Below are 25,890 nucleotides of genomic sequence, written 5' to 3' on the forward strand. Positions count from 1 at the left end.
GATGTGGAGAGAGTGGTCAGTAGGTTGCTAAAGTCGCAGGCACTTGCCAAGATATTGTCCAGCCCTCCACAACAGGTGTCGGCTCCGTCCACTTCTCTCGATGTTCCTCCTCAGACTCCAATGAGTTCAGAGCCAGAGTTCATTGGGGTTCGAGTAGTGGAACTGTCTGCTCCGATAACTCTATCTCCTTCGGTTCCAACGTCAGCTCCGATCCCATCGGTGGTGCCTTCCGTTGAGGGATCTGGGTGCTGGGGCTCCTTTGTCAGCTCCAAGGGGGAGAGTGGCATCGAACCCTTGTCCGACCCCGTTCTCCCTCTCGGAGCTTTGGCGCAGGTGAGCTCAGCTCCTACATCGGCTTCGGAGCCGTCTCCCTTGGTGCGGAGAAAGATTCCTATTTCCTCGGAACCGGTGCTTTCTCTGCATCATGGCAGGGACGCCTTTGATGTCATGAGGAGTGTGCTGGCCACTGAGTCAGCTCCACTATCAGCCCCACCGGCTCCATCCCCTGTAGTGCCTGTGCCAACCTCTGCTCCTCCTCCAGGCCCCAAGCGTCCTCTTCTTCCAAGGCCTCCCCTGATCATTCAGAGGAGCCCCCTCGTAAGAAGAAGTGCAAGAGGAAGCACATTGATTCCCCCGAGTCTGTCACTTCTGATACAGACTTAGATGATTCGGAAGGGTCCCCGAGATCCCCCTCTGAAGATGTTTCCTTCTCGGACATCCTAGAAATGCTTAAGCAGAGGGGGACCTGGAATCCCCTAGCCCCTACCGAGGATGAGTCTGTATTTCTGGATGCTTTCGGTTCCCGACCTTCCACCTCCTGGGTTTCTCCGCCTTTCGATCCACTTATGGCAGTGGTGGCTCGAAAAGCTTGGTCAGCTCCGGATACAGTGGAACCAACTCCGAGGAGACCTGGTAAATTCATCACAGCACCCCAAGATAAGCAATTCCTTACTAAAGGTGTTCCTGTTGATGCCATGGTGGTAGCAGCAGCCACCAAAAAAGACTTAGTGGAGACCTCTTCGTCTGTCCATCCTCCTAACAAGGAGTCTAGGACGATGGACAGATACGGGAAGCAAATGTTCGCTTCAGAGACCTTCTCTATGAGGTCACTAAACTACGTATGTCATTTTACCCGGCTACAGAGGGATCTCCTTAAAGAGCTCAGAGATACCCTTCAAGATCCATCAGCTGAGGGAGCTCAAGCTAAAGTAGCTTCCCAGCTGGCGACTCTTAACTCTGTAGTTAACTCCTCCATGAGGCTTATTTCCTATGCAGCCAATGGTGCGAGTACAGCCGCAGGTACAGGTGTGGCTCTTAGGAGGCATGCATGGATGTGGCTGTGTAACTTTGCGGAACCCTTTCGAGCGTCTTTCACCAACACCCCCTTTGATGGTTCCTTTCTTTTTGGACCACAGGTGAAAGACACTTTGACTAGGTGTGAGCAAGAAGGCAAGACTCTCTCTGCCGTGGGAGTCCGTTTTTCCACTCCCTCTAGACCTTACCCCAAAGGTCAGAAGAGTGGCAAGATGTGGTTCCGAAAATCCCAGGGAGCCTTGCCTGACACACGTAGCGATTTTTCCTCCAGAGGCAGAGGGGGAAACAATAATAACAGATGCCGCCCTCATGGCAGAGGGGGTCCACAGAACCAGGGCAACAGAGAATCTTCCTCTGATAAGCCCTTTCAGCATCCCTAAAGGGTTGCCTGGCTGCTCACCTCTGGAGCCAGTTGGGGGAAGACTTTCACTGTACCCAAAAGCCTGGCAAAATTTAACGCAAGACAGATGGGTACGGTCCATTATATCCGGAGGTTACAAAATTCCCTTCCATCAACCCCCCTTACCGTCAAAGAAATCCCTTCCAGATGTTCCACCCAATCTAAAGGACCAAGCAGTAATAGAAGTTTCAAAACTGCTAGAAAAAAAGAGTCATCCAGGAAGTCCCAGCAGACCAGCACGGATCCGGAACTTACTCAAGGTTCTTTTTGGTACCAAAAAAGACAGGGGACTGGAGACCGATTCTGGATTTCAGCAGACTAAGCAGGTCTGTACAAAGAACAAAGTTTCGGATGGTCACGCTACAGTCCATTCTACCCTTTCTGGGTCAGGACAATTGGATGTGCTCGATAGATCTTCAGGACGCGTACTACCATATCAAGATGGACAGGCGCTCCAGGAGATTTCTTCGCTTCCGGCTGGGAGCCAGTCATTATCAGTTCAGAGCTCTGCCCTTTGGTCTCACCACAGTCCCCAGGGTGTTCACCAAATGTATGGCAGTGGTCACGGCTCACCTGAGACGTCAAGGATTCCAGGTGTTTCCATATCTAGACGACTGGCTCCTCACTGCTTACTACCAGGCATCAACTCCTACAAGCCAGGGACTACACAATCACAATCTGCTCCCAGCTAGACATTACAGTAAACTTCGAAAAATCTGCCTTGTTGCCCTGTCAATCTATTACTTACATAGGAGCAGACTTAGACACAAGGAACATGTTTGCAAGGCTACCACTAGAAATGGTGTCTACAATTCGTCAGCAGGTACAGATTCTAATGCAGAGCAAAAGTATCCAAGTCAGGTTCGTCCTTCAAACTCTGGGTTCCATGGCAGCAGCCATTCTTCTAATCCCACTGGCCCGCTTTCATATGAGGATCCTTCAGTGGCTTCTGTTCACACAGTGGTCTTTTCAAGAGCTGCCCATGTCTCACATGATCTTGATTACAGAAGCATGCAAAAGGCACCTTTCATGGTGGATGGTTTACCCACTAGTGACTCAGGGCAGACCCTTCATTCAACCCCCTCCGGTAGCCACAGTGACCACAGACCCCTCCCTGATAGGGTGAGGGGGGGCATTATCTGGGCAGGACAGTCCAAGGCACTTGACAACCTCACGAGTACCATCTGCACATAAACGTCCTAGAAATGAGAGCCGTGCTCCTAGCGTAGCAAGCCCTTCAGGACTCTCTTCCTTCCGGGACCATTGCAATTCAAACAGACAATATGTCAGTCATGTGGTACATCAACAAGCAGGGTGGAACCAGATCCTACCCCCTGTGTTGAGAAGCACTCAGACTGTGGCAGTGGGCGATTTTCTCCCAACGTTTTCTGATTGCGACGCACATCCCTGGGAGGTCCAACGTCATAGCGGACAGGCTCAGCAGAGCTGTCCTCATGTCTCACGAGTGGTCTCTGAATCAGGAAGTTGTGGAGCTTATCTTCCGCAAATGGGGACAGCCTTGCTGCGATCTTTTTGCCACCCCCTTCAACAGCAAATGCAGCAACTACTTCTCCCTTCTTCCGCTTCCAGGTCACACACCCAGAAACGCTCTAGTCCACGATTGGCCTCAGGGACTTCTTTATGCCTTTCCTCCGTTTCCCCTGATACCGAAACTCATACAGAAAGCAATATCGTTGGATTGCAAAATTATCCTTATTGCCCCCTACTGGCCTCAACAGATATGATTCCCATTCCTGCACCATTACCTTCTCGATCAGCCCTGGACTCTGGACCCGATTCCAGATCTACTGATTCATCAATCAGGCGGGTTGCATCAATCCCTCCAAACTCTCCAGCTCACAGCTTGGTTGCTCCACTTCCAACCTTAGCCAGACTTCCCAGCATTTCCCCGGCTGTACGTGAGATTATTGTCTCCTTTCACAAGTCCACAACCAGGAAAACTTATGCTAGTAAATGGAAACATTTTTCTTGTTGAGCAGAGGCTAGGAACGTAGATCCCCTTTCAGCCCCAGTCCACGAAATTCTGGAATTCCTAGCACAACTTTTTCATTCCGGGTCCGCTTCTGCTACGATCAGGGTTCAATTAGCGACCATTTCTAACTTTCATGTTGGGTTGTCAAATTCTAACATTGTCTCATAAGCTCTGTAAAGCTTTTTTGAGAGGGACGACTCTCCTTAGGCCTCCGGTGAGAGATCCCCCTCCTCCTTGGGACCTTAATTTGGTCCTAACTTCCTTAATTCTGCCCCCCTTTTGAACCAGCAGCGTCCTGCTCCATTAAGTTTTTATCTTGGAAGACGCTCTTTCTGGTAGCTATTACTTCAGCCAGACGCGTCTCCGAACTTCAGGCGCTATGTGTTCGTCCTCCATACTTGGTTTATCATAAGGACAGGGTTGTTTTGAGGACTAATCCTTCTTTTCTTCCTAAAGTCTGCTCAGAAAGTAATTTAAACCAATCTATAGACCTTCATGTGTTTTTCCTTAATCACACCAACAAGGCAGAGTACAAATTACACCAATTGGACGTTTATAGACAATTGCGCTTTTACCTGCACAGAACTAAGGAAATAAGGAAGTCGGACCAGCTATTCCTTTCTTATGCCTTAAGCAAACATGGTCTCCCAGTTTCCAAGGTGACCTTATCTAGATGGTTGTCTCACACTATTACTTTCATTTATCAGTTAAGGAACAAAGAGTTACCTATCAGACCGAAAGGTCATTCTACCAGGGCCTTGGCCACCTCTGTAGCCTTCCAGTCTAGGTTGCCCATGGATTCTATCTGTGCAGCTGCTATGTGGGCAAATCCTTATACCTTTATTTCTCATTACAAGCTGGATATGGTCTCCAGGAGCAGAGCTGACTTTGGTTCCACTGTTCTGAAGAGTCTGTTCCAATGAGCCACCCAGGATATTAGGTGCTAGGGACGCTGTCCCAACCAGCAAGAATGAAGGCGAGATAGACAACTTAACATAAAGAAGTTATGTACCTACCATAACGTTCCATGTTAGTTGTCTTCATCTCGCCTTCTTTCTTGCGTCCCACCCACCGTCCCCCTGTCCTGTTGGACCAAGAGGAGTTCTTATTTCACTGGCTGGGTGTTCTCTGGTTTGTTTCCTCTACTGACTTAGAGCATATGGCAGGTATAGTCAACCTATTTGTTTTGGACTGTTTTTTCTCTTGCTATGTCTGGAGTTAGCTATTTCAAACAAGATCTGGGTAGCTGTCGCTGGGCATCATGGGATAAGGGGTAGCCTCGAGCCAGTAAACAGCTCTTGAGCTATTGAAGATGGCCGATCCCAACCAGCAAGAAAGAAGGCGAGATGAAGACAACTAACATGGAACGTTATGGTAGGTACATAACTTCTTTTTTCTTCCAGTACAGTTGCTGAAGACTTAAAGTAGACTGTTTATCTCCAGCTGTCTAGATGCCCTGTATCCCTGGCATGCGGCCTGAGCTTTGTCATATAATAATGTTCCTTTTTCAACCTACCACACAGCTGAACTGAAATAACATATTTTGTAAGATTCTGCTAGTAGTAACATTTTCCTCAACCTGGGGGAACTCCCAAGTTGCAAGCTGTCATTTATAGGGAATGATATACCAACTTCTGCAAGGACAGGGCATCCTTAAAAACTAATCTTCCATTCATCTCTAGGGTGTTTGTGAAATGGCTCCCATTCAGTTCATCTCAGTACCAGTCTTCTACCCAAACCCTGGAATCAGGGGGAGAGAATTTTGCATACCTTGGATGTTCATATGTAATGAGATAATACATATATGAATTTCTGTAGGTCATCAGCACTTGTATGGCAGTCTGCTGGTGTCTCTTAGTTTAAATGTGCTGGGAGGTGCTTGTCAGGCATCTTTTGTAAAGGCTTCAGAAAGCTACGCCGTAAGCAGATGTGCTGAAAAGGGAAGAACTGGCCTTTTAAATTCAGACTTAATCAAAAAGGCAAGAAAGTACCCATTTCACTTGCAATTAAAATCAGCTAGTAAATGCTTATATTTAAAGTGTGTTTTAGATGAATTTTTAGTATTTGTCAGTCTGCTTAAAAGTTATTTTACTGTTTGTGTAACAGTTGCCTGACTGTTACTGGGTTACAAAGTATTACTCTATTTTTAAGTTAGTGTCGGCCATGGTGGTGCAGTGATTAGCATTTCCGCTTCACAGCAAGAGGTTCTCCGGTTCGATTCTCGGATGGAGCACCTTCTGTGTGGAGTCTGCATGTTCTCCCTGTGGTTGAGTGAGTTGTAAAGACATGCAGGTAGTTGCATTTGTGTGCGTGTGCCTTCTGGATTGGGTGCCGGGCTGGCAACTCGGCACTGTAAAAACTCCACTGCCAATCAATCTGCGGACCGGTGATCCACTGTGGCAACCCCTAACAGGAGAAGCCGAAAGACATTGCTTTACTGTAGTATTAGGTTGACTGTTTTCTGTATGTATCTCTCTATTTTACATTTATCTGCAGTTTTCACTGTTTGTGGTCAGGGTGTCAGTGTTCTTCTTGCCAGTAGTGATTGTTTTGTGGTAGGGAATATATAGCTGCTGTTTCTGAGAGGTAGGCATTATACACAATAATCCTAGCAGTTTTTCTGTTGGTTTCTGTTTCATGCAGCACTATACAACATGCTATCCAATGGATGCAGGTCCTTTCAGTTTCAGTTTCCCTTGTAGGAACTGTGCATATTGTGCAACTGCAGACACAGCACCTTAAACTATGCTTACAAGCTGATTAGGGTGGATTATTATAACATGCTGTTTCAATGCTTTGTACAAAATATTCTTTTAAATCATTTAAATCATCATAGCAACAGCAGCAGTTTAGTAATAAATACAGTCTACTTCATGTATTTTATATACAACACTATAAATCAGGAGCTTTTTGTTCACATTTTTCTTAATTATTCAAGTAATTATAACAAAAACAGCAGGTTTTAGTGTTAAATACAATTTAATCCATTCATTTTTTGTATTAAATACTAGAAAACAGAAACTAGTTCAGTGCCCTTTTTTTCTTGTGCCTTGGGCTAAAATAGAGGGCTAACAAGCTAGTCTTTCAGTAACATCATAGCACTTACTGTACTCAGATAGTGTACCAATTGCTTGATGCTCACAGACAATTAATTATTACTGAGCTTGACGCTATCCTTTTGTTAGAAGTACAAGTACTTTTAGCTAAGCAGGATACCACACTCTCATAATCAAATACATCCTTTGAGCAACAGACACTAACACAACATTCCACACAAACTCGCTGTAAATTATCTTACACTGAGGCTGTCAGAAAGTTCTTTCCTAATCCTCCAAGACTCATTAAAATAGGATTCATCATAAACTTAGTACTACAACACATATTGGTACAACCATAGCTAAGAGTCACCAGCTGGTAGATTATTTCAATTCCAGTGCTTCACAGTACTCACAAGACAAAAATGAACTGGTGAGTAGTGACTCCATAGTCAGGTACACTTAATTCTACTCACACAGAGCTGAACAAAAGCAGGACAAAAGCAGGGTGACAGTGAGTTGGCTTTCATGAACTAAGAAAACAGATGTTTCCAGTGTCCTCAAGAACCTTAAACCAGACAGATATGATAATGACATGATGGTGGTCCATGTGGGGATAAAGAGCCTGGCATGCCAACCCCTGAGGAGGGTCTATATTAGATGATAGAACTTTCAAAAGTTCCAGTGTCATATGGTCAACACCATATGATCGAATTTTTGAAAGTTGGAACGTTTTAAAGGAGATCTCTCTACAGCGCGGAATGGGAAGATTTCCCTTTTCCGCACTGTAGTGCGATCTCAGAGTTGGTATATTTAAAGAGCGGGGGGTTGTGGGGGCTGCTTGGGGGCTTGCCCCCCTGCTTAAAATGTTCAGGTAGGTTATTTGTGCAGTATATTTTTTTTTTTTTATTAGATTTTCAAACTTTTAAAAGTTCGATCATATGGTGTCGACTATATAACAGTCGAACTTTTGAAAGTTCGATTATCTAATATAGACCCCCTGAGGAATATGCATAGAGACATATCAGAGTTCTCCATGCATGTTGCAAATGCAAGAAAGACATTGGTATTGATTGGAATCCTTCCTTCATCAATAATGATCTCAGAGTACAAAGAAAAAAATATTGGTTATAACAATTGGCTCTGTAGCTGGTGTCATCTAGAAGGATCTAGTGTGTGTCAGAGTGTGATGAGATACTTGACAATTCATAGTATTTTACCAGGAATGGATTGCAGGTTTCATTCTAAGGCTTCCATATACTAGCAATAGCCCATGCTGCCCCCGTAGTGCCTTTTTAGGCAAGATCCAACTAATGGACCTCGCAGCCTAAATAATAAAACAAATGTAGAATTGATGTGACAAAGCAGCATTTTGGTGGTTTTCTTCACTATGTGTGAGAACTTTAAAAGGAGACAGTGGTTGGAGTTGTGTGGTGTTAAAGTAATTAAACTATTGATTAAGCAAACTAAAATATTCTTTATATGGGTAGATGAAACCATGTTACTCAGTTATAGTCATCGAAGAACTTGTAGTCACTGATTGCATTAAATTTGAGACCAATTATTTTGTCTGAATTCTGCATTTCTTAGAAATGTTTTTTCATGGCAAAGTCTCTAGTGATACTCAGTTGCAGTATCTTATTTATGTATAACACTTGTATAATAATGTTGAAATTATTGTTCCTTTTCTCTCCTCTTCTAGGAAAGTTTATCAGAAATGAATTCAGATTCTATAAAAGAAGAGTTGATTAAGAGCAGTAAACATGATATTAGTGTTTTATCTGAGAAGGAACCACCTTCTACTTCCAAAAGGAAAAGCCCAGAGGGGCAAGAAAGTCATGACGGAAGTGAAAGAATCTATAATGGAATTCATGCAAGAGACAGCAAAGAACCTGAGGTGAGAGTTATGGGACAAAACCGCCCAGTTCTCCATGCTTGCTTGGTTTTCATTCAGTTTCCAGTATTTGTCTTATTCTGTTTAGGACTGCTGAGGACCTGGAGCCTATTCCAGCACTTATTAGGTATAAGGCAGAGAGCCAGTTCTAGATAGGATGCCTTTACGTTGCAGGATATATCCTTGCATATCTGTATGTGTGTGTATGTGTGTATATAAACATGTATACACACACCTGTGGGCAATTACATGTAGACACACACACCTGTGCACAGTTTAGAGACCCATCACCTCACTGTTTGGAATCACTCTGATGTAGTAAGAAACTGGATACCTTGGTGAAAACTCATATGAACACTGAGAGAACACAGTAGACTGCACAGAAGGCACTCCAGCCATGGATCAAATCAAAGAATAAAGTACCATGTTACCCATGTCTGATTTAATTTATAAAAAGTAATTTTCTCATAGTTTTAAATCCTAGGACCTTTGAATGTGTTTTTATTATTATTATTGTTATTATTATTATTATTATTATATGTGTCTTAATTAAAGGTATTTAAGTGTTCCGATAAACATTAGGGTCTGACATAGATTATTGTACCACAGACGTATTTGCCACAGAAGTTCAGTCTTGACTGTTTTTTTCTTAGATTGGTGGAAAAAGGAGAGGAAGAGCCATATTGGAATGGGGATGCTTTTCTGTGTGTAAGAGCCATAAATAGTAAAGATGTTTATTGTTAGTTGCTGATATGTAGTTTATGAGAGGATTTTGATAGCTAACAAAGGAAGTGGCAGAGCATTATGAGTATTTTACATAGCTGCTTATGGGAGAGATGATTTTAATGGGGTGGGCAGTGGTCTATGTGAAGCCAGATCTGAAGGGTCTTTACCCTATTTTGGTAATACAGCCAGCACTTTTTTTCTTCCAAGGTGCTGGTACTCCTACCTTCTATTAAATATTTTTGAACAAAACTTTCCGTATCTTTATAGCTCTCTTACCTCCAAACATCCAAAATTCCACAGGAATACTGTCTGTTCCTTGATGCTTCACTGTAATTGATTATACATCAGTGTTTTTATTTTATCATTTCCTATTAATTGTTATTGAACCACTTCTCCGTCTAACTTTAGCATAACTAAGCCTTCTATAAGTATTTCCATTTGTACGTTTTCTTGGTTTCACATTTCATTGTTTTATATAAATTTTTGTAAAATTTCCAAAATATCTGTAATTTCTGTATGGAATGTCTGGTTGTATTTCTTGTTATGTACTCCCACAACTCTTTCTGTGTTCTGCTGCATAAGTCATCCTTTCACAACCTCTTTTTCCCGTTTTTCAACGTGTATCACATCAACAGTGACAATCATATAGGGCCAATGTTCACACCGCTGGGTGGCTAGCACTGTCATTGTGCTAAAAGTCTTCGTACTCCACTTATGCATTTTGTCCAAATAGCTCCTTATTTTTCCTTTTGCATTTTCTGCAGTTTTTTTTTCCTGTTCTTGTTCTGTAAGTTTGCCTTTCCGCAATTATATAACCTATGACAAATCATCTAAATAGTTCCTATTACTTCTCACATCTCATATTTCTTCAATGCGTTTAAAGTCCCTTTTCATTTTATCCAACTCATTAGCTAACCCTTCTGAAGTAATTTCTGTTCCTGGTAACTTTCAAATCATACTACACATTCCTTACATTTCTGTCATTTAGCAGAGAAGTAGTTAAATGCCACTTATTCATTTTTACATAATTATTCTGCATCTTTATTTTATTTTTTATTGGTGCATGATCTAATATAGTTATTGGACGTGCCTCAAATTCACATCTGCAATATCAGTGTTTCTTGCGTATTTTAACATATAAAGGCAAGCAATTCAATGGCATGCATTACTAAGTAGCAACAAATAGCTGGAAAAGTGTACTGGCAATGAATTACTCTGTATTCTGTGAAATTAAGGTGGCAATAGACTGAATTTCATGTTACTGAACAGGGTGACTGTCTTATTAATTATCACTGCTTGTTCCTTAACTAATTTATTTGATTAGATACTGCTTAGCTGAACTACTTAAATTGTGATATTTCCTTGCCTGTCTTTTTTTTCCACTTATTTACTTCACCTACCCCCTTTTCTGGCTTCATGTTAACATATCTCTCTCTCTCTCCCCATACAGTCCCTTAAACACATTCAAAGGTCCCCAAACAAAAAATAAATAAAAAAAAAACCTGAAGCAACTGCCTGCATACAAGAACACGTAGAGCAGAAAAAAAACGTTCAAACCAGTAAAAGTCACTGCAAGTTCTACTTTTATCAACAGACTGTGAGCAGTGGAGGTCTATTATAATCTTCTCTCTCCTACTGATTCTTCTGCTGTGCACACTACTGGACCCCCCTTTTTCCTCCTATTTACTGTAACAAATATATACATTTTTCCAAAGCTTTGCATTTATTTTATATTCTTATATTTTATCTTGTATATCACATTTCTTTTATATTCTTATATTTTATTCTCCCTTTTATTGTAACAAAAATATACAGTTTCCCAAAGCTTTACATTTATTTTATATTCTACTTCCCTGATGCTCTACTAAATCTGCTTTTGAATTCACACAGATAAACAGACACCTTTAGGTACTGACCTAGGCTAGCTGGTTGTTTTTCTGTTCTCACAGCTTTCTCCAAGTCCTGGTCCGTAGCCTCCTACACTTTTCTTGTTCTCCTAGCATAATTCTAATGTAAGTTCCCTAGCCCTGTCAAACCTGTTTTCTCACAGCTTTCTCCAAGCCCCCCCACATTTCTCTTGGTCTCCTAACATAATCTTATTGTAAGCTTCCCAACCCTGTCAGTCCTGTCTATTCCCTCCCTTTTCCTCTTGAGAGTTTACTTATTTCTTCCCTGAGCTGCGGTGCCATCTTTAAATACTAAAAACCTCTGCCTGACTACACTGTCTTTCTGTCTGTCCCACTACATCTTACCATCAACTTCACTTCCCACCCTACAGATCCATCTCACATGAACTCTTTACCTCTAACCCAATCTATTTCTTCAAACCAAAACTGCTCCCAACCCCCCTGTACACCCCTCTTAAATGTGGTACCAGAAAATCATTGCTCTCACACAACCCAAGCTACCCTTGCCCAACACACTGCCTCACTCTTCTACTCCACCACATCTCTCTCTCACGGCGACATCCACCCCAATCCGGGACCCATCTCTAACATCAATTTCACCAAACCCTCCACTCAACCCACAAACTCAGAGTCTGTTCGCCTTACAACACTTAATGCACAAAGCCTTAAAAACAAAATCCCTAACCTCCATGCCTGGCTCTCCCATAACCACCCCGACATTATTGCCATTTCTGAAACCTGGCTGAAAACCTATATAAAAGATAGCGAAATCCTGCCACCAGGTTTCCAAATCATTCGCAACACCAGAGCCCACAAAAAAGGAGGTGGAGTAGCAATAATCTACCCCACCTCCCATACCATAACTCCCTACTCCAATAAAATGCCAACCTTTGCCAACGCTGAAATTATAATAGGTTTACTAAAAATAAACAACCACAAGTCTATAAGTATCACTGTCCTCTGTATTCCCCCTGGTGATAATATCAAATCTCTTGAAAACGTCCTGTCCTGGTTCTCCCCCAATATAAAAAAATGAAACCTGTGTAATCGGTGATACCAACATCAACTGGAATACTATTAACTCTGAAGCCCCGTCCCACACAATCAACCTGTACAACTTCTCCCAACTAAAAAGGCAGCAAAGCCCACTGCTCCAAATTCCAGTCCTTGCACTCAACAAATCCCAAAAAATTCTGGGACTCCATCTCATCCATGCTGGATCCTGGCAACAAAGAAAACCCCTGCCCAGATCCCAACCTCTCCAACCTTGAAATATCTAGCCAGTTCAACTCATTCTTCGTAGACTGTATAGCTAAACTATCAGCCTCCTTCCCACCCCCTCCTCCACCACCAACCCCTCCTGCCCCAACCACTACCCCAATCATCAACCTTCCTCCACATCCTTCTGCCTCAAGCCCATCCCCACAAGTACTATAAAAAGATTTCTCCTCAAACTCAAACCCTATTGCAATGCACCCAACAACCTTCCACCCACCTTCCTCAAACAATTTGCAGACAGCATTGCCTATCCCATCTCTATTTTTATAAATAGATCCATACAAGAATCATACGTCCCTTCTATCAGGCACCATGCTTACATCATCCCCCTCCACAAAGGTGGCAAACATACTGATACCACCAACTTCAGGCCTACTGCCATCCTTTCCTTTCTTTCTAAAATACTAGAGAAAACAATGCAAGCACAACTCATGGCACATCTAACACTAAACAATCTCCTCTCCCCTACCCAACTCAGCTTCTGCCCTGGCTACAGCACCATGACTGCCCTTCTTTCCTTTCTTGACACCATAAACCTCGAACGCGACTCAGGCAAGCTCGTAGCCACACTATTCCTAGGTCTGTCAAAGGCCTTTGACACCAACTCACACACCCTACTTATATCCCAACTCTCCACCCTACACCTCTCTCACACCACCATCGGCTGGTTTTCCATCTACTTGTCCAACTGCCAACAAGCTGTCCAGTGGAAATCTTCAACCTTCCCCTTCCTTCCCACACCCACAGGTGTCCCACAAGGTTCTGTTCTTGGCCCTGTTCTCTTCAACCTATTCATTAACAACTTTCACCAAACCATTTCAGATTAATCTATCATCCAATATGCAGATGACTCAACAATCATCTGCTCAGCCTTCTCTCCCTCCGAGCTCCTAGCAAAAACCCAACTAGCCTTCTCCAAAACAGAAACCTGGATGCAGTCTAACCATCTGGCACTAAATGCAAATAAAACCAAACTAATGTTTTTTCCCCCTACCAAAAACTCCATTGACAAATCCACATTCACCATACAGAGCCAAAACAACACCCTCCTTGAAATTGTTCCCAACACCAATCTTATTGGCATCATTATTGATGAAGAACTAAAATTTGACACCCACAATCCACTCCACAATCAAGAAAATCCACCAAAAGTTAGGTTTCTTCTACAGGCACAACCGCTTCCTAAGCCCCTCTACCCATCAAATTCTTGCATCCACCTTTCTACTCCCCTCCCTTATGTATGGTGCCCCTCTTTTCACCAATCTCCAGATTGGCCTTTGGTCCAGACTTGAATCCTGCTACCACAAGATTCCAAATTTGCAACCAATTCATAAAACTCATCTCACCACTGCCGCTCCTTCCTCACCCTCAACTGGCTTGAACTACCCATCTACCTCAGTTACCTACAACTCATCATTGCCCACAAGCTCATCTTTAAACCTACCAACTGCCCAGCTCTTGCTTCTTCCTTAAAACCTTACATTTCCAACCGCTCACTCAGATCCAGAAACCAAAATCTCCTTCAGGTCCACAAACCTGCACTCTTGGCCATCTACTGCTGTCCCACTCCTTAGCTAAACAGTGGAACTCTCTCCCCACACACCTACGCAACCTACCTAACCATACAAATTTCAAATCTCAGCAACTCTCTCATCTTTCTTCCAAATGGGAATGCGCTTGCCATGCTCCAACTTAACCCCCCCCCAATTCCACCTTGCACTGACTCATCCAACTACCTCCACTATTACTTCATCCCATCCAAAACAATCCCTCCCCTACTAAAAACTAATTTTATCTCTAATATCTACTGTGGTGGTGCTGCTGCGGTAGCGTCGCCTCACAGTAAGACGGTGTTGTGTTCGATTCTCAGCTAAACTGTCATCTGTATGGAGACATGCGTGAATGGGTGTACCTTCGTTGAAGGTTGTGCGTCAGAGCTGGCAACTCGGTATGTAAAAATCTACTGCCAATCATTAGCAGACCGGAGTTCCGCTGTGGCGACCCCTAACCGGGAAAAGCCGAAAGATAGATCTATTGTACTATACTCTCCAATCTCAAATATACTATTACCGTCTCCATGCATAATATTTTCCTAACCTACTAATGGCTAGTAGCTATATATTTTGAAATGTTAAACCTACAATTGAGTTTATAACAAAAATATTCACTTTATGTAAATGTTGAAATTTCTGTGTTGAATTATGTCTTTTCATTTTTGTAACATTGTGACAAGCCAGTTGCAAATATCATGGAGCTTATCTGTAAATGTTTAATTAGCTGTATGAACTATGTCCTTTTGTAACATGTGAAATGTAACTTGCAATTATTGTGGAGTTTTTCTCCCTGGGCCTCCACTGAAAACAGGCTCTTCTTGGCCCAGTGGACTTCCCCGGTCATCAAACTTAAATAAATAAATAAATATTTTCTTCATAAATCTCCTTTTTTCATTATATTTCTCTTCTAGATCCACTGTTACATCATCAGTATTGTAAATCAGGTTCCAGTCCCCACTCATATAATTTTCCATGCTGAAAATATATTATTTCTCCCCAAATTCACCACAGTAGTAGTTGTAGGAAGAATATAAAGATATGTCGGTGTTATCCTTTTCTCCTGCTAATAATTCCTTGCTTTCGTGAATCTACCATTATTATCCTTTTAATTTTAATAGAAACCCACAAACAAAAAAATACATTTTAGAATGCTGCATAACCCATACTCTGGTTCAAGTCCAAGATACTCCTGATTCTTTTAGTCAACTCCTTTTCTTTTTTCCCCTGTCTCACAAGCATTTTCCTTTGAAACATTGGAAAAGATTTCTCTGGCAAATTCTCTCTGTGAGCCTTATTATCAGAAGAATGAGTAGCAGAGTCTCCTTCTTTTTGGTGGCTCAACCTTTGTTGGATAAACCCTTTAATTTCCTCTGTCGCCTGTTCTGCATCAAAAACATCCTTCATCCACCAGGAAAAAACACTTTGAAAACAGTTGGATACAGTAGCTTGAATCTCACACTTGCCTCTCAACATTCTCTAATTACCAGGACAAATTTGCTTCCCTTCTTCCTAGTGTGCAGTGAACAATCGCCTTCCACAAATACTCTGCTGTCTCCAATTTTTAGTACTTTCCCGCTGTACTACAGCCCTGTCAGTATAAACTTTCTCTGCTGGCATGACCACATTTCCACCAATATAGGTCTTGACTGCCTTCCCATAGCCTACTTGTTTACAAAAACATGTTTATATATTAAATCAAGAGCATTAATCCAGACATTCACTTTTGCAAAAATACTGTCAGGGAATACACTCTATGTGCCCCCTCAATTAACAAATCTTGCTGTGGAACACCAGTCCAGTTGTCCATCTATGCCTTCACAAAATCAATCCAGTCTGTTCCTTCCAGGTTTTCAGGCACAGCAGAAACTCATAGGTCCTGCCCATGTAGAGGTCTGTCTTCCAACTCTACAACTTCCCAAAACAGCTCTCTGAGAAGTCCCAAGGTCAGCCAGCCCCCCCACTTCACTTCATCCTTTGATCCCTGCCATTTTACTAGTTCATTAGAACAGCCAGTCAAACCTTCTTCTATTTTTTCCAGCCCTAGTAAAATGCTTTAAAAACCTTAATAATAATAATAATAATATGATCCATAAAAATAATATTAAAAACTTGTTCAATAAAAAGTGTTACATAAAACGTCTCAGTAGGTTCTACTTTATATGTTAAAAAAGAAATACATTCTAGGTGAAATCCTTTCAGCCAAAATTTAAGCAAGAAAACACTCCATCTACTGTCATACAGATGTAATTGCATTTGTACTATTTCGTAGCTTTGCAGCTCTCTTTTTTAACACTGGGACAATCGAAATGTTGTCATTAAGTCCTGGAGAATTGTTTGCCTCAAGTACAATCTGCCAATATACTTCCTTGAATTCTATGGTCATTTCCCAAAGGCCACCCCTACCATCCTTGGGTATGCATTCAAGGACAAAAAAACAGTATGTAGCTTGGTTACATTTCAAGGAGATCTTATAAAGTGCATTATTGATGTTATTATTACGTATGTTGTAGTAATGTTCATAAACTCTCCTCTTAAGTGTCTGCTCAGTCTTACCTACGTGTTGCAGTTAGAATAAACCGTACCTTCTACGAACCTATTATGACTACTAATAAATATTTTTTCTTTGTTAGAAATATACTGGCACTGTTGACATGCACCACACTTAAAAGTGCCTTTCTTTTTAATCATGTCCTTCCTCCCCTTAGCCAAATTTGATTTTCCAATATATTTTCATATTATATCCCTTCCTGAAAATTATGTGCACTGTCTTATTATGCAGTTTACTGATGTCAGTCAACCTTGTGAATTTGTCCCATTCACTTATAACTGGTTTTCTGATGAGATTAGCATCACCATTGTACTCAGTAACAAACGCGCTCTGGTAATGGTTGACGTTCCCATTGTTGGGTGAATTAGAAGCCTCACCCCCCCACCCCCACTATTCTTAATACCTAAAATTGGGGCATATTTCTCAATTCTCTGCTTAATAACTTCACTTCTCATTTCTTTGATCAAGGCTGAGGGGTATCCACGTTCCAGGAACATAGTTTCTAACAATGCCTATTTCCTCGTTCCTTGCCGTTTTGGCTCCTAGAAGAGTCGTCTCGCCTTCCATTGGCCCAAAATAGACCACAACCAAAAAAGAATATCAGGGCAAGTGCTCGCAAACTGCAAGAACCAAATAAATCAGCTACCACTGAAGGAAGGCTTGACAACAACACTCAAGTTGAAAGCAGGCTTTATTAAGAGAATTCAGGAACATAAACGCAGGAATAATCCACACAGCGTTTTTGTCAGTTAAAAACAAACTTTATCAGATAAAGCAAGTGCAGTGGTGCTGCTTTTTAAGTACTAAACCTCATTTTGATCATCCAATAAGAAAATTACATTGTCATTCAAAATGTAAAATATATACCCCTATAGTAAAATGCTTTAAAAAACTTAATAGTAATAATATGATCCATAAAAATAATGTTAAGCCGAAAAGGCAAGGAAGGAGGAAATGTGCGAAATTCGCAAAATTATTAGACAACTTTCTCAGCTAGTCGTGCTGCTTACACCTATTGGTCATTCACTGGCAGCTGTAGCTCCTAACCTCTCTAACTTTAAGAATCAGGACATGATTTCTCCAAGGGGAAGCCAGCAACATCAGAGGGAGGCTGCTAACAGTGGTTGTTTGACTGTTGAGCGCAATGAACTGGACTTGGATTTTATTAACACTCCAAACATCTTGGCTTCAGACAGAAGACAAGAACTTTGTAGAGAAGCACACACACCAGACCCTGGCCAGCATGCTGCAGTTACACAAGGTGACTTTTTAGATAATGGCTCTAATGAGTCAAGTAACCTTAATGTTTGAATTTGTAAACAACTGCTTTTTAAAGGAACTGAAAATACAAAGCAAAATGTGAGTAATAGTTACAGTGAATGTCTTTATAAAATCGATGTACTTATGCTAAGACACAAAAGTTTAAATATTGAAAATATGGGGTTCGTATTATAAGCACGAAAACTGAATTGCACGAACACGTATTTTGTGACACATAAAGAGCGAATATTCACAATATCGAAGGTATGAACGGATACCGCCATAGGGAATTCTTCCCTTTACTTCACTGGAGTGCGATCTCGGCATTGGTATATTTAAGTAGGGGGGGTGTGGGGGGTGCAGGGGGGCTTGCCTCCCTGCATACAACGGTTAGTGACAGTGTTTGTTAGTTTTGTCATGTTTGGGATTCGATGTTTTGGGCTTTCACCCTTTACGTGTCGCTCAATATGTGTTCGCTCGATTCAGTTTTCGTACTTATAATATGAACCCAAAATATGTACTTTGAAGAATGCCTTAGTCTTAAAATTGTACCAAAGGGCTTGAGAGTTTTTAAATTCCCAAATAATGTTGTGGAAGGAACTGAATTTTATGATGAACTGTTACATATTTTTGATAGATGTGGGTTTGACTTGATGAAATGGAAGAATTATTTAAACAGAATACTGAAATGAATGAATGTATTATAAATGATCTATTATTTACAGTCAACTCAGAAAAATAAAAAAATATTTTAATTTGAGGAAAAGTTGTTGTGTCTTTCGGCTTATCCCGGTCAGGGGTCGCCACAGCGGAACTCCGGTCTGTTAATGTTTGGTAGTGGATTTTTACGTGCCGAGTTACCAGCCTTGACGCACAACCTTCAACAAAGGCACGCCCATTCATGCATGCCTCCGCACAGAAGACGCTCTAGCTGAGAAATGAACGGGACAACGTCTTGCTGTGAGGCGACAGCGCTACCACAGCACTACTACCGAGGCACGGATGAAAAATGTACTGTTATTATTAATAGAAAGAAAAGAAAGATTGAGAGAGACCTACTGGAATATAAAGAGAAAAGGAGCTATCCTTTACCTAAGGCTAATAGAAAGACTACTAATAATGAATGGAATGAATTAAGACATGAAATATCTGAGCAAGCGTATGTACGAGAAAATGAAGGGAGACAGAATTTATAAGGGCAGAATGGGAATTCTTTTTAAAGAAATGACCCTTTAGAATCCTCCCTCCCCCCCGCAGATCCGAAAGGATAAGAAACAGGAACCAAGCACAGTTCAACCCAATGTATGCATGGGTGGGGGATATGAGGGGCGGAACAACACGACAGGGGAGACGGTAACAACTATTTTTGATATTGTTAAGGATGGACATAAACACATATACAACTTTAACATCTTTAACTATAGTGGCATCAATTTAACACCTAGCCACTTTGACCTACTGTCGAAGGGGTTGAAGTTCATCCCATGTCGGAAATGTGATATAAGTAAAACTTTCATTGACTTAAAATTGTTTGTACATAAAATTAACTTGGAGATCTTAGGAAATCAGAACCCTGTAGTTGACCAGAGCAAAGAACTCCATATAAAGAGTACATATAACCCCGCCTCCACCCACAACTTAAAAATTTTGAAATGGTGGTTGAAAATGAACTGAAAAAGGAAATTACTAAGAACAAGTTTCGTTACAACCTTTCAACAAATGAGAAGTATATTTTTGACCAACTAAGATTTGATAAGAATATGAGAGTAATGAAACCAGACAAGGGAGGGGGGATTGTCATTATGGACACATTGCTATATAAAAGTAAAATGTTAACTGTGTTAAACGATGATGACAAATACATTTCTGCTTCCAGAAATGAGATAAACATAGCCTATAACAAGATAGACCTGGCCCTTAAAGATATGCTACTAGATGGCTCTATTAGTTTTAGTACTTTTTCTTATCTCAGAAATGACAAACCCAGAATACCCTGCATGTTTGGCATACCGAAAATACACAAGGACATAGAGGAACCACCCCTGAGATTGACTGTTTCAGGAGAAGGATCAAAACCAGAACCACTAGCCAAGTTTGTAGACTTTAAAGTGAAAAATCTTTTATTAAATGAGAATGAAATCGTGAAAGACTCTTGGGATTTTTTAAGAACTATCACACCAGATTTATTCAATAAAGACATCCTTTTTGTAAGTATTGACATAGTCGACTTATTCAGTGTAATACCCCATGACATTGACCTTCTATGGTTTGAAGAAGCCTTGGCCGCAAGAGGTGGTCTAACAAACAACGATTTTCATGTTTGTATCAAATTAATGGACCTAGTTCTTAAAAATAGCTATATTAACTTTGAAAGGGAATTTTTTCACCATTTGAAGGGTGTCACTATGGGGGCAAGTTGTGCCCCCACATATACAAACATAGTTCTTTCCATGTGGGAAGAAAAATTCATACTCGAATCAGAATACACTTCCTGTTGGTCCCCCTATACAAGATAAGTGGACGATATCTGCCTTTTTCGAGTGGACACCAGGGAGAAGTTACTTGAATTTATTGATTTTATCCAGAATCTGAACAACTTTTTGAGGTTCACATATGACATTAGTACAGACAAAGTCGACTATTTGGATGTCATTATACACAAACTGGATAATAAGTTTAAGGCCACCATTCATAGGAAAAAAAACTTTTTCCAACTCATTTCTCTATTTTTCAAGTCCACACCCTGTGCACCAGAAGAGAGGTACAGTCAAAGGACAAAAGGTAAGGGCCAGTAGAATATGCTCACTGGATACAGATTTTGAAATAAAACTTGCTTTGTTAGAAACTATGTTCTTGGAACATGGATACCCCTCAGCCTTGATCAAATAAGTTAGAAGTGAAGTTATTAAGCAGAGGACTGTGAAATATGCCCCTATTTTATGTATTAAGAATATTGGGGGGTGGGAGTGAGGCTTCTAATTCACCCAACATTGAGAACGTCAACCATTACAAGAGCGCGTTTGTTACTGAGTATAATGATGATGCTAATCTCATCAGAAAAATAGTTCTTAGTGAATGGGACAAATTCACACGGTTGACTGACATCAGTAAACTACATAATAAGACAGTGCACATAATTTTCAGGAAAGGACACCGTATGAAGAATATATTGGAAAATCAAAGTTTGGCTAAGGGGAGGAAGGACATGATTAAAAAGAAAGGCACTTTTAAGTGTGGTGCATGTCAACAGTGCCAGTATATTTATAACAAAGAAAAAATATTTATTAGTAGTCGTAATAGGTTCGTAGAAGGTAAGGTTTATTCTAACTGCAACACTTTAGGAGTGGTATATTTAGCGCATTGCAAACCATGTGGTGTGTTCTACATAGGTAAGACTGAGCAGACACTTAAGAGAAGAGTTTATGAACATTACTATGACATACTTAATAATAACATGAATAATGCACTTTATAAGCACTCCTTGGAATGTAGCCAAGTTACATACTGCTTTTTTGTCCTTGAATGCATACCCAAGGATGGTAGGGATGGCCTTTGGGAAACGACCACAGAATTCAGGGAAGTATATTGGCAGATTGTACTTGAGGCAAACAAGCCTCCAGGACTTAACAATAACATTTCCATTGTCCGAGTGTTAAAACAGAGAGCTGCAAAGCTACGAAATAGTACAAATGCAATTACATCTGTATGACAGTAGATGGAGTGTTTTCTTGCTTAAATTTTGGCTGAAAGGATTTCACCTAGATTGTATTTCTTTTTTAACATATAAAGTTGAACCCACTGAGACGTTTTATGTAACAATTTTTATTGAACAAGTTTTTAACATTATTTTTATTGATCATATTATTATCATTAAGTTTTTTAAAGCATTTTACTATAGGGGTATATATTTTATTTTTTGAATCACAATGTCATTTTATTATTGGTTGATCAAAATGAGGTTTAGTACTTAACAAGCAGCACCATTGCATTTGCTTTATCTAATGACGTCTGTTTTTAACTGACGAAAACGCTGTGTAGATTATTCCTGCGTTTATGTTCCTGAATTTGCTTAATAAAGCCTGCTTTCAACTTGAGTGTTGTTGTCAAGCCTTCCTTCAATGCTAGCTGGTTTGTTATTTGGTTCTTGCAGTTTGCGAGCACTTGCCCTGATATACTTTTTTGTTTGTGGTCTGAGTTAATATAATCCTTCAGTGTTTAATTCACATCACTCACCTCTGGGAATACCTGATTCACTTTTTCCTCCAAACCACTGGAAGTCATCTCCTGAATCAAAGCTGAATCCCAAACTACCATGAAGCACAACCATAGGATTCCGTCTAGTCATTGCCCTCCGTTCCTCTAGCCAACTTTCCCTCAGGTTCCCTAAACTTTCTCTCCACTGGCATCCAGACAGTGCACCCTCTAGTCAGCAAATTCATTTTACCCAAGCTGTCAAAATTACTAGCTCTTATTTTTTTTTCACACTAGGAGATCCAAAATTAAGCTGCTGACCAGCCTGTAGCCATCCTCGAAGTCCCTACCATTATCATCCTTTTTTCTCCATTTTTTCATGGTTAGGGCCCTTCTCACAATCAGTATTATTACTCCCCTTTGTATTGTCCCTAATATTCTGCTGAATGTCCTCTCTGAAATCCTTTCTGTGTTATTCACATGCTCATTTCCATCAAAGTATATCTCCTGTAATGTTGCTATTTGCTCCATACACTTCTTTTTTTAAACATTTTCATTTAATTATTATTTAAGACACAGGCAACCATACATTAACAGAAAGGAAAACAAACTGTATTATTTTTTTCCATTTACATAAATAACCACCAGGATTCACGAATCCTCCGTGTAAGACTAAAGTAGTCTTGCACAGAAACGCCAGTCTAAGAGTAATATGGCAGCACGCCATGCATATTAATGAGGGCACACTGCCTCAACTCAAAGGCTAACATGGAGCATGCACGAGTGCAGGGGGCGTGTTGGACTGCCGAGCAGTCCAAAAATCCACACCCCTGCAAGTCTCTCAATTGGGAAATGTCAACTGACATGAGCGAGTCCGCTCAAATGTGTACATACCCAACACTACACTCCCCCACATTCTAAACCCCAGTACAATTATAAAATGTAAAACTTTTATTTTTTTTTTTATTATTCCCGATATAGCTACCCGTATTTGCGCGTGGTTGCGCGGGTTTGCCCATTGCTTAGCTACAGTTAGCCAAGACATCAAAGAGGATAATAAGAAACTCATATGCAAATTAAGCAAAATAGCAATAGCGTAGTGGTAGAACCTTCGCACAAAGAGGAGGCATTCCCGGTTCAAGTCCCACCACTCCCCTGTGTATTTTCTGTTGGAAATCTGTATATGAAAAGAATTCCTGACATTTATCATTGAAATTTTAGTAAAAAACATTGAAATGGCCTATGTAGTAGTGATCGAATTTTATATATATATATATATATATATATATATATATATATATATATGTATATAGATAAGAAAGTGAAATGGTTATGCATACTGATGAATGCGTAAGTAACGTATCATAAGCATTGTGAAGCACTGCTAAGCAAAGTTTACCATTATTAAGCACATTTCAGTATAATTGCCCATAGCTTAGCACTGCTTTAACTAGCGCAGTAGCTTTGCACGGAGCTGCGCATCGTGCCAACTAGCGCATAACAGAACATGTTTGCGCGTAGCTGCACACCGCGCTATCTAGCGCAACGCTGAGCAGTGTAGAGCAACATAGAGCATTGGGCAAAGTTGAGCAAAGTTGGCTAAACACAGCCACACCTCCTAGCCGGTCTGGCCAGTAGTAAAATAAAAGGCAATGACAGGCCTCGAACCCGGGATACTGTGCACCATAATCACAGTACTGAACCACTAAGCCATGACAGCTTTTCATATGCATGCACTTTCAACACACACATACATATCAATAGAAGTTTACCCATTGCTAAGCAAGTGTGCTTTCAGCTGAGTTTCTTCAAAACCGGCCAATCACAAATAAGTGCGGGAAATGAGGCATATTTAAGCTCCATAGGCGGGAATACTTGCCATAACTGGTTGTAGCTCCCATCTGCAGTCAGCATGGCCAGTGTTGGAGAGGGCTCTCGATTTCGAGCGCAACGTTGGGGCATTGAGGAGTCAAAAGTAATGGTTTGGCTCCTCGTCCATAATCATGAGGAGAGACTCCTGCATGGCCAGTTCCAAGGCACCCAATACAAAGCGGAAGCCTGGAACCGTCTAGCTCATGATCTCACCAGTGCCACAGGTGTCCCTCGGACTGGTGAGCAGGTCAGACACCACTACTCAGACCTGAAGAAACTCAAGGAGGACCGACTGAACCAGTGGATACAGGAGGCCCGTGGGATGGAAAATGCCCCACTACTGAGTAGGTAGCCATGGAATGAAGTATGTAAGAATTGCTATTGTAGTCTATATTATGGATAGGTATGTCTCAATATCACTTCATTTACTTCACAGCTGCAGGTGTCCGTGCTGCGAATCAGCAAGCCTATGCAGATAGGCTGCTAAGGCTGCGCCACCAGGCAGGTTAGTAATTATTCTGCATGTATTGTTATATAAAATAAGTGAGAGAGCCTGAAAAAAAGTGTTGTAGCCCAATAATAAAGGTATAATAAGTCTTGAATACTTTCACTGCATGTACTGTTATATAAAATAAGTGAGAGAGCCTGAAAAAGAGTGTTGTAACCCATTAATAAAGGTATAATACGTCTTGAACAAGTCTTCTGCATGCACTGTTATATCAAATAAATGAGAGAGCCTCTAGAAAAGTGTGTTATGTAATTAATAAAGGTATAATTCCTGGAGTGTGTCCGTGTCACTTTCTTCGATATGTTGTTGTACCCTTGCATTATAGAAATAGTACTGTTGTATTAAGCACAGTCAACCCACACATGGGTAGGCCCATACAAAGTGGATGAAGGGAGTGCCAGTAGCTGTTAAGCATATATACAGTCCTCAACTGTTGGTTCATGGCCGGCATGTACAGGTTAATCTGGCACATGAGTAGCTTGTTATTGTGCTCCCCAGAAATGTCAGTGTGCTGCTAGAAATGTAGGGGGCTGTTAAAATATAACTGATAATGTCACTTGAACACATCTAGATATGTAGATATATAAATATAAATATAATATATAAATATGTAGCAGTAACATCTGCATCCTGGACAGTTTGTATGTCAGATACAGGTCAGGTATATAAAGAACTAGCAAAACCCATTTCACAATTTAACGGACATTGCCTAGTGTAATAATACATGTAGGGGATATATACCTGCACTCAGTAGGAATGTAGTGTAAACTATAAGTATATATAAGTTGTTAATGGAGGTATCTTTTTACACCCTACTGTATGTGCATAAACAATGCAATTCCACACCTCAATGGGTATGTCTAATCTCAAAACATTTGTTGGGACATATGTCCTATTGGTTTATAAATATCTGCATTTACTTTGATGCCTGTGCCCTGTTCATATTCCACAATTTTGGTGGCCTGTTGCCATCAATTAATCCTGCATGCTGTTGGAATGTCCACTGTTCTATATATGCATGTGTTATGCTTGCTGTTCAGCTGTTGGAACTCTGGTGTGTTGGGTTAATGGGAATACTTCTGCATGCTGTTACAACTAATTTGGAATGCTGTTGGCTGTTACCAACCTATATTGTCATTAAATCCTCCTAAACATAGAACGTATGGGAAGGCCGGTCCCATCGGACCCACTTGTCCCACTTCAGCTGGCGATTGCACCTGGCAGCAGCAGGTCTGGTGCCCAGCCCGGGACCTCCTCCTCCATTAGGCCTGTGCCACTTTCGGGTGGAAGCGCTGCAGGGGATGGGGCTCGCCCCCGCCCCCCGTGCAAGTGTGGGCGGAGGAGGGCCTCCTCTCAAATTTCGAACAGTCTGGGCTGTGGTGCGTAGGGAGATCCAGTGTTCTGTCACTAA

The 25,890-nt window shown here is 41.1% G+C and overlaps 1 protein-coding gene across 1 annotated transcript in view; it reads left to right on the top strand.

Moving 5' to 3' along the window:
• Window positions 1-25,890, top strand: part of LOC122795969 — a 283,360-nt gene that overhangs the window by 75,872 nt on the left and 181,598 nt on the right. Inside the window, exon 2 of the mRNA XM_044064451.1 lies at window positions 8,445-8,639. Coding sequence (XP_043920386.1) covers window positions 8,445-8,639 — 195 coding nt within the window. The remainder of the gene's footprint in view (window positions 1-8,444; window positions 8,640-25,890) is intronic.

Source organism: Protopterus annectens, chromosome 2.part2, assembly GCF_019279795.1.
Source record: "Protopterus annectens isolate FY-2018-M chromosome 2.part2, PAN1.0, whole genome shotgun sequence".
In the NCBI taxonomy this organism is placed as follows: domain Eukaryota; kingdom Metazoa; phylum Chordata; order Ceratodontiformes; family Protopteridae; genus Protopterus; species Protopterus annectens.